General features: G+C 38.9%; 1 protein-coding gene across 1 annotated transcript in view; it reads right to left on the reverse strand.

The window, feature by feature from the left end:
- Window positions 1–1,245: 1,245 nt before the first annotated feature.
- The window catches only part of LOC109081198 (astrotactin-2-like), a 418,824-nt gene continuing 402,514 nt past the window's right edge, over window positions 1,246–17,555 (reverse strand). Inside the window, 4 exon segments of the mRNA XM_042723440.1 lie at window positions 1,246–1,648; window positions 4,431–4,455; window positions 4,458–4,616; window positions 5,487–5,587. Coding sequence (XP_042579374.1) covers window positions 1,411–1,648; window positions 4,431–4,455; window positions 4,458–4,616; window positions 5,487–5,587 — 523 coding nt within the window. The 3' untranslated portion in view covers window positions 1,246–1,410.

Consider the following 17,555-nt stretch of genomic DNA (forward strand, 5'->3'; position numbering starts at 1 on the left):
ACAGTAGCCAAAATATCCCTGATCTCTTGAATGTTTATTATTATGTACGCTGCTGGTGTTGAAATTTGACTATTATAGTAGACTCACTGAGATATTGTTTAACGATTAAACAAATGAATCTGAAAATCATGTTTATTAACAGACCATTATGTTTTTCATGTTAAGTCATCAGGGCTCAAGGAGCAAACCATATTGCAGAGCAAGTATAGCCCTAAGCTCTACAACCCTAACCCTAACTTATGTTGACTTACTTTTTTAAACGCTGAGCAGTTTTTTTTTGTGATGAGCACAACAGCATTCTATAATATAGAGATTGCCAGTGATGTAGTATAACAGGAGTTTCCTCAATTTAATTGATTCTTCACATATTTTCAGATAAAACAGAGAAAACGTCTTGAGATTCTATACACATAGTTAATAGACCCCTCCTCCCCCCACTGACACAAAAAAATCATATTCACTTATTACATACTGCATTTACAGTTGTATTTACAATAGCATATTTAACTATCACAATGAATATAGCATGGAATATAGTAATTTACTTAAAAAGTGTTGAGGCTATGTTCTTACCGTTTGATCAGTTCCCACTGAATTTTTAACAACACTTTGTTCCCAGACAATCATTTACAGAAGGGCTCTGCACAATGCTTTCTTTTGTACCATAATCCTTTGCCAAATACATTAGATTATTCACTTTGAGGAAATCTATTGGTCTCATTGGCCAGCAATACCCCCTTTCATTTCTTTGGACACTGTAAAAGGAACATTCTTCTGGCTAAAGATTATATGCGTGACAGGACTATACTTGTTCTCAGAAGCATTTACTGTGACCCTGACAATATTCTTAAATAGTTTTCTCAATTAACTGTGGCAAAACTATAAAACAGATTAATAGAATTGATGTCGAAAAAGGTTGAATAGAAAAGAAGGAAAACCACAGAGAGATCATGTCCTTGTCTTGCTTGGCTAGGTATTCCAAGAGATATGTTTGCAAAATGAGTATCAGGGAACCTGGTTTGGAGTTCTGCAGCACCATGCAGTTAAATTCTTACATTCGTAAATAGTCCTTCAGTAGTTCAGTCTTTAGACCAAAACTTATATATATCCCCTATCCGAGGCTTTCTGTATTTGGAAAAGAATAATAATATATTATATATCCGATATATATATATATACTATATATACGAGGCTTTCTGTATTTGGAAAAGGAGTGAAAAGAATATATATATCCCCTATCCGAGGCTTTCTGTATTTGGAAAAGGAGTGAAAAGAAAGAAAAAAGAAGAAAATAAAAAGGAAGAAACAACAAAATCTCCTCTCACAGTCTCAAAGTCATTTGGATTTAGAAAAAGAACAGCCAAGCTGGAGACCATAAAGAGAGAAGGTCGAGTCCAAACGTCTCCTGTCTCATCGTAATTTTGACTTTCCGTATATGTTGCGTTGCACTGATATGACTTTCTCCAGGCAGGCAAGCTGGGTTTCGTGAAGTGAACTGTGCCATAAAGTGCCGCCTGGTCTCGTGTCATCACTGCGACACAGCATGTACGGCATACTCTCTGTTCGGCTTTGGATGAAGCCACTGCGGAGCAGTGAGCGACAGAACAGACTGATCCGATCCATTCGTCTTAAGATCAAATGGGCCTTCCTGTTGTGACCAGAAAGAGAGCTGTTAGTGTGGATGATAAAAGCGTGCTGTGTAGTTTTCAAACTTAGGTGCAATATATAATAATGTTGTTCATACTGATAACCATTTTTTTAATTTTTGAATAACAATTATTAAAAATTATTAAAGTTTTTTTTGGGAGGGGGTAATTAATGGGATGTAAACTTGTTTTTAAAGTGTCAAGAAAATATATTACTTTTTATCTGACGTCATTTGACATTTTTAGATGGAGAGAAAAAAAAAATCTGTAAAAAGCCATCTTGACTTCATCATTAGAATATATTTTTCTACTTTTTCCTTTGGAAAAATGCTCATAGTTTATATTAAAAATATTTATATCTTACAATAACAGCAATGAAAAAAGGTAAAAAGTATAAAACAACACAATGCACACATTCAGTATAAAATTGTGTCTGCTCTACAATTACATTTCCTTTTTATCTTCAAACTCACAATATGATACAAAGTTGTTTTGAAAGAATTTTCTTTAAACATTTGCCTTAATCCAAAAACAAATACTTACTTCACAAAAAATAAACAATATAATCCCAATTCAAAACCTTCATTCAAATCCACAAAGCTCAGCAGATCCTTCCAAAAAGGGAAAATGAGCTGTAATTGGTTGTCTCTGTTTCATTCCCCTGCTAGTTCTGCCAGAAAACAGATTACACAAACATTCACAGAGAGTTTAGGATGGCAACCTTCTGATAGCCCCAGCCAAGCAGAGCTAAACCAGGGGCCAGTGGAAGGGTCTGTGTACACTTCCTCTTTGTGTTATGCCTAGAACTTTCATAAAAACCTTCATATTCTCAAGCAACACTGAATGTACAATAAAAATACATCACAGTAAGTTGACTTCCAGCAGTATTTCAAAGACAATTGAAATAATTATACATTTACATTTAAAGAGTCCTACTTGATTGGGTTAAAAAAAAAAAAAAAAATTGGGAGAAAGTGTTATGTTTATTTTTTGGTTTTTCCCCAAGTGGTATTGAAAGCAACATTTACACCATATGGACAAAATAATTGGGACAACATCTTAATTATTGAAATCAGGTGTTTCAAGCAGACCATTCAGTCTGTATTTGCAAACATTTGTGAGGAAAAAAGGTGGTTCTGAAAAGCTCATTGATTTCAAGTGTGGTACTGTGACAGGATGTCAACTTTACAATAAACCAACTATACAGAAAGGTGAACTGTAAGTGGTATTATTGGAAAATAACACTTTAGAAAAAGTAGCAGCTCAGCCAAGAAGCAGAAGACCACATAAAGTTACAGAGCGGGTCACCGAGTGCAGAGACACATGGTGGATAAAAGCTGCCAGCCTAGCACTCTGTTGATTGCATAGATGAAGATTTCCAAACTTCCACTGACATTAATATCAGCAGGCAGAAGCTCCATGGCGTGGGTTTCCATGGCCAAGCAACTGCATGCAAGCCTCACATCTCCAAGTACAATGCCAAGCGTGTGATGGAGTGGAGTAAAGCAAAAGGATACTGGACTCTGGAGCAGTGGAAACCTGTTCTGTAAAGTGATCAATCATGCTTCTCTGTTTGGCAGTCTGATGGCCAAGTCCAGGTTTGGCACATCCCAGGAGAATGTTACCTGTCTGACTGCATTGTGGCAAAGTTTGGTGGAGGAGGGATAATGGTATGGGGCTGTTTTTCAGGGGTTGGAAAAGGGGGGGGGGGCAGTTCAGTATTAATGTATATGTATTTAAAATGCATATTGGTTTATAATTTAAATCCTACAGTACCAAACTTGTTTTTTTGAACACTCTCCCTGCCATTGACGGAATTTTCCAGCTTTCCGTGTTTTCACTGTTATATGGGAGGTTGTGCTATTACACATTTTCTGAAAGAGTATTGAATCCCTGGGAAGAAGGGAAGAAACAGAAACATGTGATTGCATATGTAAGCAGGTGCATGTAAGATAATGTGATTATTAAACAGCATCTAAATCTAAACTGCCTAACTTTACTGAATGAAGTAGTTTAAGCTTTGCAGGCTTTGGGGGGTGTTGATGGAAGTGGTCAACTCCATCTGTGTTTTGCTCATCATTCTGAATTCGATCCGGATGTAGTCTAGTCCAAAACACCATTTTCTCTGCTTTTCCTTCAAAATAGTTTTTCTTGCTTATTTATTTATTTATTGATTTACTTTTTTATGAAATTAACCCTGTCAGGGTTGTGGACATGTATCTGTGTGTTTTTCCCTCTCCATGTGCCTGCCCTGACCTAGCTTTCCCATGTTAATTGTTTTATTTGATTCCAGGTGTGTCTTGTTGTTCCCAAATTAAGTTGTGCACTTAAGTGCGAGTCTGTTCAGTCTGTGTTTGTCAGGTCTATTAAGTGTTCATGTGTTGTTCCTTGTTCTTGAGTTGGATTAACCCCTGTGTCTTGGATTTAATAAAAACTAAAGACATGAAGTAAGAATATTTATGTATGCATGTTTTTGGTTTAAAACAGAGGCTCTGTTTATTCTTTTGACACACTGCATATTCAGATATCTATAAAGAAAACATTCTGGGGGCCATGACACTTTTGTGAAAAAAGATCAAAAATGCTGGCAGAGGCTGTAATAAATAAATAAAAATGGTGAGGAAGGGTTAAAAATGAAGGCTTTTTTTTGTTTCTATTTGATTAAAATGCTTATTAGCTTTTATTAAAGAAATAAGTAAAACGTGTGAAAGAAAGCAAAGGACTGACAAAGTATTGCAGTGTTATCATCATGAACATTGCTTTGTTTGGCTATGTCTTCCTCACCTGGGGCCAAGCTCATCCTCACTCACCAACACTCCAAACCTCCAAAATTCTCATACTGTTAATTGTAGTGATGCTGTACACGATACAGCAGCGGGGGTGAAATTTCCATCAGGGTGTTGTAGGCTGTCTGTTGCTCCTTTCCGCTGGTGTAGCCATTATAGAGGTTGTACACTTTGTCTGCGATCTCTGTTTAAGGAGAAAGTAGATCTGACATCTGAAATCTGAACTGTTTCTGTTTTCAAAGAACAAGCTTTCTTTTTTTCTTTTTTTGTGGAGCCTTCTGAAAAAGTAGTACACTTTAGCATACTTAAAAAAAAATAGTTATTAGGGAAATGATATGCTAAAAAATAAGTGTGAACTAAATCTAATGTTTTTGGACAATGTTAAACTCAATTAAATTAAAGTGTATTCTAGTTTATATTAATCCTACTTAAGTTGGACTTGAGTACATAATTAAATGTCATGTAATAATCACTTCTATTGTGTTTGAAATATTGAAGTGTACTGCTGACAAGCATTTATGGTAAACTAAAATACACTTATATAATTTTTATTAAAACTTCTATGTCATGTATTTACATATACATTTAGCTATTTAAAATATACTTTTAGTATACTGTACTGTAAGTGCACATTTAATATAATTAAGCACACTTCTTTTTCACAAGAGAATGAGAACCAAAGATCAGATTTCCTAATATGTATAAATTGTTTCTTATCACATCACATCACATTATGACTTGTATGGTAATTCCCACTTTTTATGACTTGTATGGTAATTCCAAATTTTCCTTTCCTCTGAGTGAACTTTCTGTAATCTTACTTTTGCCTTGAAATGGATTTTGAGTGCTGTACTTTCCTGTGATTCATACTGCTGCCACACCTGTGAATTCTGTTCGAGTAAAATGGTCTAGCCGCTATGGATGACGTAATCGTAAACAGGCAGGACATGAGGAGCTGCCACCTCAGATGGGTGTGAAGATGACATTTCACTAGTGCGCCGCTCACTCTGTTCATTCACTCGTGTGAATGGAGTGAAGGAGAATGGCAATGTACCTTCTGCTTTGCTGTCATCCACCATCGGACATGACGTGCGAACGGTCACAAAAGTTGCATCCGACCGACTACCACGGCTGTCCATGGCATACAGAGTGAACCTAGAACAGAGGAAGGGGTGGACATGAGAAAAAAACCTGTTTCAATGTGTGTCCTAGTCTCTGATTTAAGTTCCTTTGTAACTGTAAAACAAAATAACTTTGGGTTTAGGCAACATAGACATGACGACAAAATCATGAGACAAAATCATTAACAAAAATCACCTTGACAAAATCAATGTGTCCCTGAAAGAGTGTTTCTGGAGTTCTTGTTTATGAGCCTCAGACCACAAAAAAACATGCAGGCAGGAGCTCAGGGATTCCAGTGGATTCTGTTAAGTTAGGAAAATTGCGTGCACAAGAAAGAAAATAATAATAAAAAAAAATAACAACAAAAAACATCCATTACAGCTAATAGCAGCTTAAATGGGACTCCCACTTCCTCTAATGACGGAGTTCCGTTTGGCAAATACAAAACACATTAATTCTGCTGCTCAGCATTTTCTCAGACCACCCAGCACAATGTACGCTAAATAGCCCTGGCTCCACTGCTAATCACAGGGAGAAACAGCCCACCATCAGCTGGCATGAACATTTGGGTCATTGAGAAGACCGATCCTGACTAATTCACTATGTTTGACTGTCTATATGTAGTATAACAGGCTCTGTTTAGTTATTATTATTAGGCAGAGGCTATTTGCATGAAATCTAGAAAAATAAATAAATAAATAAATAAATAAATTATATATATATTTGCAAATAGGAAATAGTCTAAGTCAAGTCTTTTAAAGTACACTTTTAAAAATAAGGGTGCTTAAAAGGTTCTTCACAGCGATGCCACAGAAGAACCATTTTTGGTTCCACAAAGAACAATTCAGTCAAAGGTTCTTTAAAGAACCATGTCTTTCTTACCTTTATATAATCTGAAGAACCATCTTTCACCACAAAAAAAGCTTTTTTGAAACATGATGTTTTATTAACAAGGTTCGGGAGGAGCACGATCAGAAAATCAATCAGTCTGGCCCAGCTGGAGCTCGTCAGCTAATCACATTTACAAGCACAATACGGGTATATATATACAGCCAACTTACTTCTCTTCCACGACAGTTTTCCAGAATTTGGTTTTGCTCCTTTGGCCATAATATCATAGACTTAGCTTTTTCCATACAAACGACAAAACCCGTACTGGGGATTTTGGGGATCGCAACCTGCTAGCTCTAGGCTCACTCCTTTTCCGCCAGTCACTGCCGCAGAGCACCAAGCTTCATCGCAACCACCACCCTGCTCGACCAGCCACATGCCCTCTACAACCTCGCCTCGCCTCCACCGGCGAGACTTCCAACTTCTTCCCTGACATCCTCGTATCATTCGGCCATGCCAATATATCATTTGATCGGAAAGTGGATAGTGTTAAGCCTGAAGCAAATGCTGATTTATTCAGATTAACCATTCTTGCGTACAAGACCCGCTCTCCCAGAGCTCTGGGTCACAGAGGCAAGCCTCAAATGAGCCTTCGCCGTGCCACAGTTCTCACTGCAGCAAAACCTCACTCTCTTCCCGCTTCGGCTCAACTTTTCACTTCAACAGTTGCTAGCGCGAGGCTGCCTCCGCAAGTGGCGCAAGCCGTGTTGCAAATCAAGTTTTTAAGTAAAGACGCTAAAGGTAGGTTGTTTGTTAAGTTTTTAAATGACATGATAACACTATGGATATTTGTCTTTTTTTTTCTTTACCATGACACAAAACTGTGTAGAACACACAATGAAATTACTCACATTTTCTGTATTAATTTTCACTAGCATTTTACCTGTATATTAAATCACACATTGTACTCTGATAGACAGATAAGATGAAAAAAGATAGATTTTCGAGAAAATAAGTTCAACAGTGTACCTAAATAATTAACAATTATAGGTGCAAAATAGGGGTTGAATGAATTTTTTTTTTTTTTTCAAAGTCAAATTTTATGTGATTTAAAGTTGAGTCGAAGTCGACTAGTCAGTGATGAACAAATAAGTCTGGAGCTGTGACAAACTCCTTGTGCCCAGCTATGACATATGACACAGCGCTGCCCACATATCTATTGCTCCTATAACAGATCTTTTTTTATAAGTTCTTTTGCCTTTTGGGTTGTTTTATTTCTCATAGATTTCTGCTCATTCTAGATCAGATATAGATAAAGTAGCACAGTAAAGATTACATTTTACATGAATGCATTAGTGAGAGCGACTGCGTATGTGAATTAATTCTACATCTAACTTTCTAGTAGTAGTGATGCTGTGGGATTTAGTTATTAAGAATATATGCTTGAACTTTTCAGATTCTAAGCTATTTTGAGAAATCACAGAACATTGTTGACCATACATTTCCGCGCTGAATGTTTCTGTGAGCGACATACAAGCTACTGTTTGTAGCCTATGCGTGTGCGTTACAGTGCAGCAGCGCATTAGAGTAGTACAGGGATTTTAACTTAACTTTAACTTGAGCTGTTTAGAATGTTCAATTTCAGGCATCCAGTAATATAATCACACATGTCTTGGAACTTTCGGAGTATACATTTATTTGTCATTTTAACTGTTTGGAAATGGAGCGTAAATGTGGAAGTCCTTCAAAGATTTATTATCCTGTTGCGCCCTCTATAGGACCAGCGACTAGTCAAAGTCAAGCTTGAAGCATCATGGCAGAGCATTGAAGTCGACTAGTCGATTACTCTGTGCAACCCCTAGTGCAAACTAACAACTAAGGTATCATAAAGAAACTATTAAAATTATTATTATTGAACAAGTGTAACTAGCATCCTTATTTTCCATGCGTTGTGCATACTGCTAGGCACCTCTCTCTAAGTCTCTACCAGCTGAGGTGCGACTTGGCTGGCTAGCTGTTTCAATACTTACCAATTTTTTTTTTTTTTTTTGTGTGGTTAAAAGGAAAAGCATGTCTTTTTGTCATTTTATCACTTCTTAATGTTGTCAAAGTCATAATTTCTCCTGCTTCTTTCTTTTCAGTGGTCTCCAAGCTCCTGTAACACACGCTAGTGTAAGGCTGCTTCTGCTAGCTGTGCAGACTGCACAGGCTCTTCAGCATTTTTCCCCAAATATCACAAGCCCCGTGGACTACAACTACAGCAGCTGAAACAAGTGCAAAGCTGCTTATGCTTGCAACACATGCCCTCACATCTCAGTCTTTTCCTCCTGTTACTTCTAATCCTTTTCCTTTTTCAGCGGCTTCCAGCTCCCATAGCAGACGCTAGCATGAGGCTGCCTCTGCTAGCCATACAGGCTGCACAGGCTCTTCAGGATGTCAAAAAAAACCACTCCCTCACTGTGGCCTACAGCAGCTGAAGGAAGCATGAGGCTGTCTCCGCCTGCAACTCAGGCCCACACATCTCAGGCTTTTCCTCCTGTTTCTAATGACCACTTTTTATCAATTCAGTAGCCTCCAGCTTCCATAGCAGACAATAGCCCAGAGGCTGATTTAAACGTCAGGCTGCCTCTGCTGACAATTGCAGCCCATACTCCTCTTCCTCATAGCTCCCTGCTTCATTTAATATTACATTGTCTTCCAGATCAAGTTCCGCCTCCCCTCGTGCTACAAGGCGCAGCAGACTGTCAGCAAGTTTGGGCTGCGCCCCAGAGTCGGCTGCTCCTCACACTGCGTTGCCTCACTTCTCTTCTCAACCAATCATTATGGCATTTTCAGCTACAATGCCACACGCAATGTCGCCCACTGGCATGGCTCCCTAAACTCCTATCCTTCCCACTCCCTTCCTTCTAACTCTGGCAGCAGACGTTAGTGTGAGGCTGCCTCCACTAGCCACTCAAGCTCAGTCACATTACTCTTACCCTTCCTCTACTCCTTTTCCCCATCAAGGGCCAGCAGCCCCTGCTGCAGACATCAAAGCAGTGCATCATCAGCCAGCAACGCAAGCTTACTGGCCTCCTCCCTCATTTCCTTCTACCCCTTCCTTCGTTCTTCCCTAAGCACCAGAGGCTAATCCGTGTGTGAGGCTGCCTTCACAAAAGGTTATGGCCCCTCCTTATCTTCCTTCCAACCCTTCTCTCCAATACATTTAAAAAGAAAAAAAAACAAAACAAAAAAAACATCTCTGACCTTTCTGTGCTCGACAGCAAAACTATTTCCTATTTCAAAGTAAATCAGATCAGGAAAAAGAGGTCACCTTGCTACATTTTTAAACTCCTGTTACCAATCCAACTGTATCAGGCCCCTTTTTTTCCTACCCTCCAATTCAGAAGCTCTGTCTGCGTGGGGTGGCCATGTGCACCATTCATGCGGGGCGCCAGGTCCCTGCCGGGATTTTTTAGTACTGCCTAGAGCATCAAAGTAGCTTGACCAATAACATGCAGGAATTGTACATAATCGACCAATCGTGGGGCTGCGCATGAGAAGGTGACATCTACAGGGAACAATCAAAGTGATGTATGCGTACGTGTTTTTTCATTCATTTGACTTGAAGCACCGCTGCACACCAATCAAAAATGACACCAAAGTAGGAGCAAAAGTGATTTGAAAAGCATAAGGAGCAGTCTGCTCTTCTCTCATTAGCTCTCATGAATGTCACACAAGGACCATTACTCCACCTGCACAGTGCAGACAGCCAAAACCTGTATGTTTTGGGCGGTATTGGGGTCCTGGCAGGGCCGTGCCCCATGTGGGCGGTGCATATGGCTACCCTATGTCTACGTCCCCTCGTGACCCTCTTTTTGTCGATGCCTGTAACCACCCCATCACATGTTTTTTGGTTTTAAAAACATCTCAAACTTTCTCTCGTCCAACCAAGCATAACTGTATAAATATTTTCCAGCCACTCCGAATCAGGGCAGCAACTACAGCAGCTCAAAATAGCAATCTCACAGCAGCGGAGCCAAGCTCTTGATCGATGATAATCGGACACCTTCAAGAGCTATCAGGACAAATAATTTTCAAACAAAGAAAGCCCATCTAACTCTAAATTAAATTTGAAGCTACCGCTCCAGTGCCCTGCTCATCTAATACTGCCGCCGCTGCAGTGCCCTGCTCATTTGATACTGCCGCTGCAGTGCCCTGCTCATCTGATACTGCCACCGCTGCAGTGTCCTGCTCATCTGATACTGCCGCTGCAGTGCCCCGCTCATTTGATACTACCACCGCCGTGCCCCGCTTGTTTGATACTGTCGGTGCAGTGCCCTGCTTAATTTGATACTGCTGCCACAGTGCTCTGCTCACTTGATAGTTCCAGTGCAGCACCCCACTTAATTTGATACTGCCCTCCATCTGTTATTTTGAGTTTCAGGTCTTATTTAGCATCGGACAGGGCTCTCCCTTCCGGTTCAGCAGAGCTGTGGCTCCCTTCGGTCAGAGTGAGATCTATCCGTTGTTTTGAGCCTTCAGCATCGGACAGGGCTCCCCCTTCCGGTGCAGCAGAGCCGCGGCTCAGTCATAGTGAGAGCCCTCCATCTGACGCTTTAAACCACACCATGTATTCAGCTTCAAGAGGGGCTCTCCCTTCCGGTGCAGCAGAGTCCCCACTCCCTTCGTACGCAGTGAGAGTCCCTCACCTGGCCTCCCATCATGCTCCTCTTTTGGCCCTTCGCACACACTCCACTTTTCTTCATGGCACGCATATTTTTGGGGGCTACTCACAAGTTTCTGTAGGGCTGCTGTCTCATACTATTAGCTTCTTTTGGGGAGTTCTCTGGGTTCAGGCTCTATCCTGAGCTCGGAGGCCTTCCTCTGGACAGCACGCCAAATATTAAACTAACAAAACAATCATATTATATGTTAGTCTGAACTCGTAAAATTATGTTTTATTAACAAGGTTCGGGAGGAGCACGATCAGATAGTCAATCATTCTGGCCCAGCTGGAGCTCGTCAGCTAATCACCTTAACAAGCACAATACGGGTATATATATATATATATAATATATATATAATATATACAGCCAACTTACCTCTCTTCCACAACAGTTTTTTTCAGCATCCCGTCTCTCCCCAACACCTCACTCTTAATCTAATTTCATCCCATTCTTGGGATGGGGGGGGGCAGTTCTCTGGGTTCAGGCTCTATCCTGAGCTCGGAGCCCTCCCTCCGGACAGCATGCCAAATATGCTACTAATTGCTCTACCGAGTTAGTGCGAACTCGTGAAAGAAAGGTTCTTCAGATGTTAAAGGTTCTTTATGGAACCATTTAGCCAAAAAGGTTCATCTATGGCATCATGAAGCACCTTTATTTTTAAGAGAGTAAAGCTTGTTTCAAAGCAGCTTTACAGGATGACATACTTCAGTGTTGTTCTATAGAGTAAGTTTCAGAGCTGGGCAATAAGACGACATAAAGCAATGATACAAGTAATTCATCTGATTTTAGATCTAACTAGATCGTATTATATTATATGTTGTATATTGTATATTATTATATTTTATTTATAGTTTTGTCTGTGTTTCAATGCTACAGGAACAGCCAATCAGAAATTGAGCAGCGAGGCTTATGTCACATCAGTAACAGGAAGCGCGTGTCTTGTAAACAGCAGCCAGTGAGAGAAAAGTAAGAAACGTCAAAAGACGGTAAGCATGTAAACAGGTTGCCTGCTGTTCATCCAATCAGTGAAAGTGACACCGCAAATAAGAATGTTAACCTGGGGTTTAGGAATGTACAGTGTGAAACGTCTGTTAACGAATACCCAGGATTAACAGTTAACCCCAGGTATAGTATGAGCAGTGTGAAACGTGATTACAGATAACCCAGGTGTGAAGAGTGGGGCGCGGCCAAGAGCCATGGGAATGGAGCGAGGCCGGTGAAGGTAATTGAAAATGAGTGACACCTACACCACTCACCGGTCTTGAGTCCCACGGAGGAGCTCCGGAAGGAGGCACTATTGATGAGATATTTTATTTAAACATATATGGCATGGAAACTAACAAAATATATAAATAAATAAATTTTGGTGATATATGAAAGGTCTTTTGATGAGCTCTTTCTACTACCCAAAGGACATAAGTGACTTCTTAATAATTTTGGAGTTATTCATTAGAAACCAAAAGACTTAACACTGAATATACTAAGCCAGGTGGTGCAAAAAGGGCGTAACTGCACTTACGCCCCTTTGGCACTGAGAAATGTACTGTGGGTAAAGCTTGTGGATAGCACTTGAGTCAATATGGCTGACACCACATGTAAGCGAGGTAGGTCAACCATGAGAAGAAAACTGTTTTATTTTTAATTATTTATTTATTTATTTTTTTATTTTTTTTTACTGCTGAAGGTGTATTATTAATCTTATTTCATGACAAAGAGCTGTATGGTGAGGGAGAATATGGAATATCTAGAATTCATTGTCAGTGAGGTGTAGCCAGTTAGTGGGTAGTAACCAATAACTTGCATTCTGATGATATGTCCCTAGTGAGAAATAAATATACTAAAATGTATTTGAAATACATTTATTTCATGCAAAGTGTACTACAAATACATTTACATATTTATGTGCTTAATACAAATGCCTTGCAATTTTACTTTTTATGTACTAAACAGGTACAGGTGCACCTCAGAAAATTAGAATATCGTAAAGAAGGTCTTGTTTTGTAGCATTTCAAATAGTGAAACGTTCATATATTCTAGATTCGTTACATGTAAAGTAAAATTTTAAGGTTTTTTTTTTTTTGATGATTAGTTTCATTAAATTACCATCTCTACAGTATAAATTCTGGGCATCTCTCGTGCTTTGAAACCACAATAATGGGGAAGACTGCTGACTTGGCAATGGTCCAGAAGACAGTCATTGACACCCTCCACAAAGAGGGTAAGTCACAGAAGGTCATTACTAAAAAAGGGGTGGCTGTTCACAGAGTGCTGTATCAAAGCATATTAAATGCAAAGTTGACCTGAAGGAAGAAATTGGGTAGGAACGGGTGCACAAACAACATGAAAAAACTCAAAATCAAAAACAATTCAAACACTTGGGGAAACCTAACAAAAAACTTACTAGAGCTTCATAAGGAGCGGACTGAAGCTAGAGTCAGTGCATCAAAAGTAACCACGCTCAGACATCTTCAGGAAAAGGACTACCAAGCCACTTTTGAAATAGGAAAAACAACATCAGAAGCATCTTACCTGTGCTAAGGAGAAAAAGAACCTGACTGTTGCTCAGTGGTCCAAAGTCCTCTTTTCAGATAAAAGTAAATTTTGCATTTCATTTGGAAATCAAGGTCTGGAGTCTGGAGGAAGACTGGAGAGGCACAGAATCTAAGCTGCTTGAGGTCCAGTGTAAGGTTTCCTAAGTCATTGATGATTTTGGGTGCAGTGAAGTCTGCTGGTGTTGGTCTATTGTGTTTTATCAAGTCCAAAGTCAATGCAGCCATTTAACAGGAGATTTTGGAGCACTTTATGCTTTCATCTGCTGACAAGCTTTATGGGAATGCTGATTTCCTTTTCCAGCAGGACTTAGCACCTGCCCACAGTGCCAAAACTACTTCCAAGTGGTTTTCTGACCGTGATATCACTGTGCTTGATTGGCCAGCCAACATGCCTGACCTGAACCCCATATGGAATCTATGGGATATTTTCAAGAGAAAGATGAGAAACAGTCGATCCAACAATACAGACGAGCTGAAGGTTCAATAGTGCCTCAGCAGGTGCCACAGGCTGATCGCCTCCATGCCACACTTCACTGATGCTGTAATTTGTGCTAAAAGAGCTCCAACCAAGTATTGAGTGCATAAATGAACATACTTTAAATAACTTGAACTTTCCAAATCCTTTATCTGATGTTTTAAGATACTGGATTTTTGACTTTCTAAAATATATGACAGTTTCACTTAAAAAAAAAAAAAAAAAAAAAAACACTTGATTTACATGTAATGAATCTTGAATAAATTAAGTTACAATAAGTTACAAAAAAAGATGCACCTGCATACTTAAAGTCTGCTAAACTGGAACAATTTTAAATGTTGTGCTTAATGCACTTTATTTGTAAGAAAACAGTGCTGAAGTCCAACTAAAATATACTGAAGTACTGTATATTTATTGAGATAAAGGGGAACTTTTGCAGGTATACTTCAGGTACACTTTAAATATATTGCATTTAAAGACCAATATTATTCAAAGAATATACAATCCTCATCAACAGTGACATTAAAACACATGTTAGGCTTAATTTTGAGATATGTAGTCCAAATAAAGTTTAATTACAATTTGTATATCAGTAAGTCTTGAGCAATATGTCAGTAAATATATTTCTGTAATGACAACTCACAAAGGGATTGGCATGTTAATGTACATGACAGTGTTAATGTATTTGGTCTTGGTGGAACAGATCTGCTATGCTGCTGCTGCTGTGGCAGAGCAAGTACCGAGACTTGCTACTGCCAATACATACATAACATGCTGATGTGAGCATGTAAGAATATTGCTGCTGCAAATATAACATACATTAAATAACCCCATAGATGCATGAAAATCACAAGACTGGCCTCTTTAGTTGTGGTGCAACATACTGGGTTGAACAATACCCAATTTCCCCATGTCGGCCCTTTTGTGCATCAAACATTTTGAACTTGGTCATAAAATGCTGTATTCTCTGAACACATTGGCGACTCGTTAAGAAACTCAAAATGTCTCATTGGCATCATGACCTAAAGGTACTCAAAAGTTTTGGAACAGTGCCACCTCTGTTCCAAATCTTAAGGAATGCTAATACATTTTGAACTATTGTCATGAGGCTAGTCTTAATCTAGGGTCATGCCAAGAACGTAGATACCAAATATGCCATAGTTCTCTATGCCTTTTTGATTTTATATAAAATAATAATAATAATAATAATAATAATAATAATAATAAACGACTTTTTTGAACTCCTACTAGAACATAGGTGCAATTTTCCATCATTATGAGAAATGCTGTTTTGCAGTCGTAAACCAACATTGCATGAATCCAACCCCAAAATGCCAGTCGGAGTAGACATTTCTTCATTACAGCTTTGTTTTAAAACAAGCAGCGTTGCCATCAGATGAATCTGATGAAATGGATATGCTCTCTGACTACCCATAAGACAATGGAAGGATGCCAGACATGTCTTTTCCTCACTTCCAAGGAGACATTTCTTTAAACAGCACGGTTTCGACACTTTGACTCTTCCTTTGTTTGGAAATCCATATTTCAATAACCACCAGCTGATTGTTTTGTTTGTAATACAGTCTGTTTATACATGGCTTGCATAGTTTGCCTGATCTTGTTATTCATCGAAGGAGTGTGGCATTCCTTTGCTAAACCTCACCAAAAGACATCACCCCAAATGCAAGCTGGCCACCATCCGCTGCCAATCTCATCGGAACAACACTGGCTCGAGCAATCACATTGTTTGAATTATGTGGTTGCGCGGTCACCCAGTTGAGTGTTTTTTTTTTTTTTTTTTTTATCAGACAATTTGTAGTTTGGTTTAAAGACTTCAGATGGGGAACTCTGGAATAGTTGCTGTTTTGGGTTGTTTAAGGTGTTGCAAAGATGCCAAACATACTTTTTGTGTTTACATGCTCCAAATGATCTCTCACTCTTACACTCTTAAGTACGCCTATAAAGGTTCCAAAAGGAGGTTTTCACAATGATGCCACAGAAGCAGCATTTTTGATTCCCCAAAAAAACCTTTCAGTGAACAGTTTATACCAGAAAACTGAGATGTCACAAGAATTACAGAGAGAATGAGACTCTGACATTTTCTAAAGAAGAAACTTGTTTGTGCAAAACAGTACTTTGCTATACAGTGGCTATAGTGTTGGTGTTGCTGGTCATTGCTGTATGATGCTCTAAGCTAACTGTTAGCATATCTAAAAACTATAATTGAGCAATTTAGCAATAGTGATTTTTTTTTTTTAATTCATAAACAATTTCAGCTGAATGGAAAGCAGCTCTACAGAAAATAACAGTGTCATTATACATTGTACTGAATTAGCTCTCACATCATTTTCATGTCAAAAACAGGTTTTCATAACGATGCCATAAAAGAACCAATTGTTGGTTCCCTAAAGAATCTTTTAATGGACAGTTCTTAAAAGAACCTTAGTTTTTCACAATGTGAAGAACGTTTTAGTAGTCTAAAGAACCTTTCACTATGAAGAACCTTTTGTGGAATGGAAAGGTTGCATAGATGTTAAAGGTTCTTCATGGAACCATCGAAGCCAATAAAGAACCTTTATTTTTAAGAGGAACTCTTTAGAATTCCAATTGCCATTTTTTCTGTTGTTTTCATTACAATACTTCATATTTATTATCTTTGCTTCTCTCTCTGGATGTCACATGCCATTTAAATCCAACTCCAAGTTTGAGGAACTCTGCAAACAACTGGCAATGATAAAGATCACCCAGGAGAACAAAGACTAAGTGGTCTGGCTCATCGCTGGGAATGTCAAAACATTCCGGCAAAACACACATTCCCCTTCGCCCCCCAGGAACAATCCCTCTCTCTCTTTTCCCCTGCCTGGCTGACAAGTTGTGCATCTCTCATTTTTTCTCACGTCAGCTTCTCTGGTTACTCCTGTATGTTTGGCTTTTCACAGCTCATGGCTGTTTTGATTTCTGGCACCTATCGTTCAGCCATTAAATGAGTTGTTTTGTGGCAAATCCCAGCACTGATTGAGACACTGTTGAGACCTTCAACAGACAGATAGACATATAGTGGTTTTCCACTGACTTCAGAAAATATCTAGAATTTCTAGAACAAACTGAGAGGTAAAGTGAGAAGAATAATGTTTTCTGAAGAAAATGTGAGTGGTACTTGTGCTTTGGTATACAGTGACTGTGTTGTTAGTAGTGGTCAAGGCATTGTTGTACAATGTTTTGAGTAGTGCTGGGGAAAGTTACTTTTAAAAGTAAGTTACTTATTACAATCTGGAGTGGGCTTGATTGTTTGATGTGTTATGTATCTGATAGTTTTGTTAGTTGAATAAGCCTCAGGCTTTAGAGGGCCCAGCTAAAACAAACCTTTTAGAAACAGGAGAAGTAAGTTCAACACTCTTACTTAAGCAATGTGTGATATTTATCTAAAGTCATTT

Source organism: Cyprinus carpio, chromosome B5, assembly GCF_018340385.1.
Source record: "Cyprinus carpio isolate SPL01 chromosome B5, ASM1834038v1, whole genome shotgun sequence".
Taxonomy (NCBI): Eukaryota; Metazoa; Chordata; class Actinopteri; order Cypriniformes; family Cyprinidae; genus Cyprinus; species Cyprinus carpio.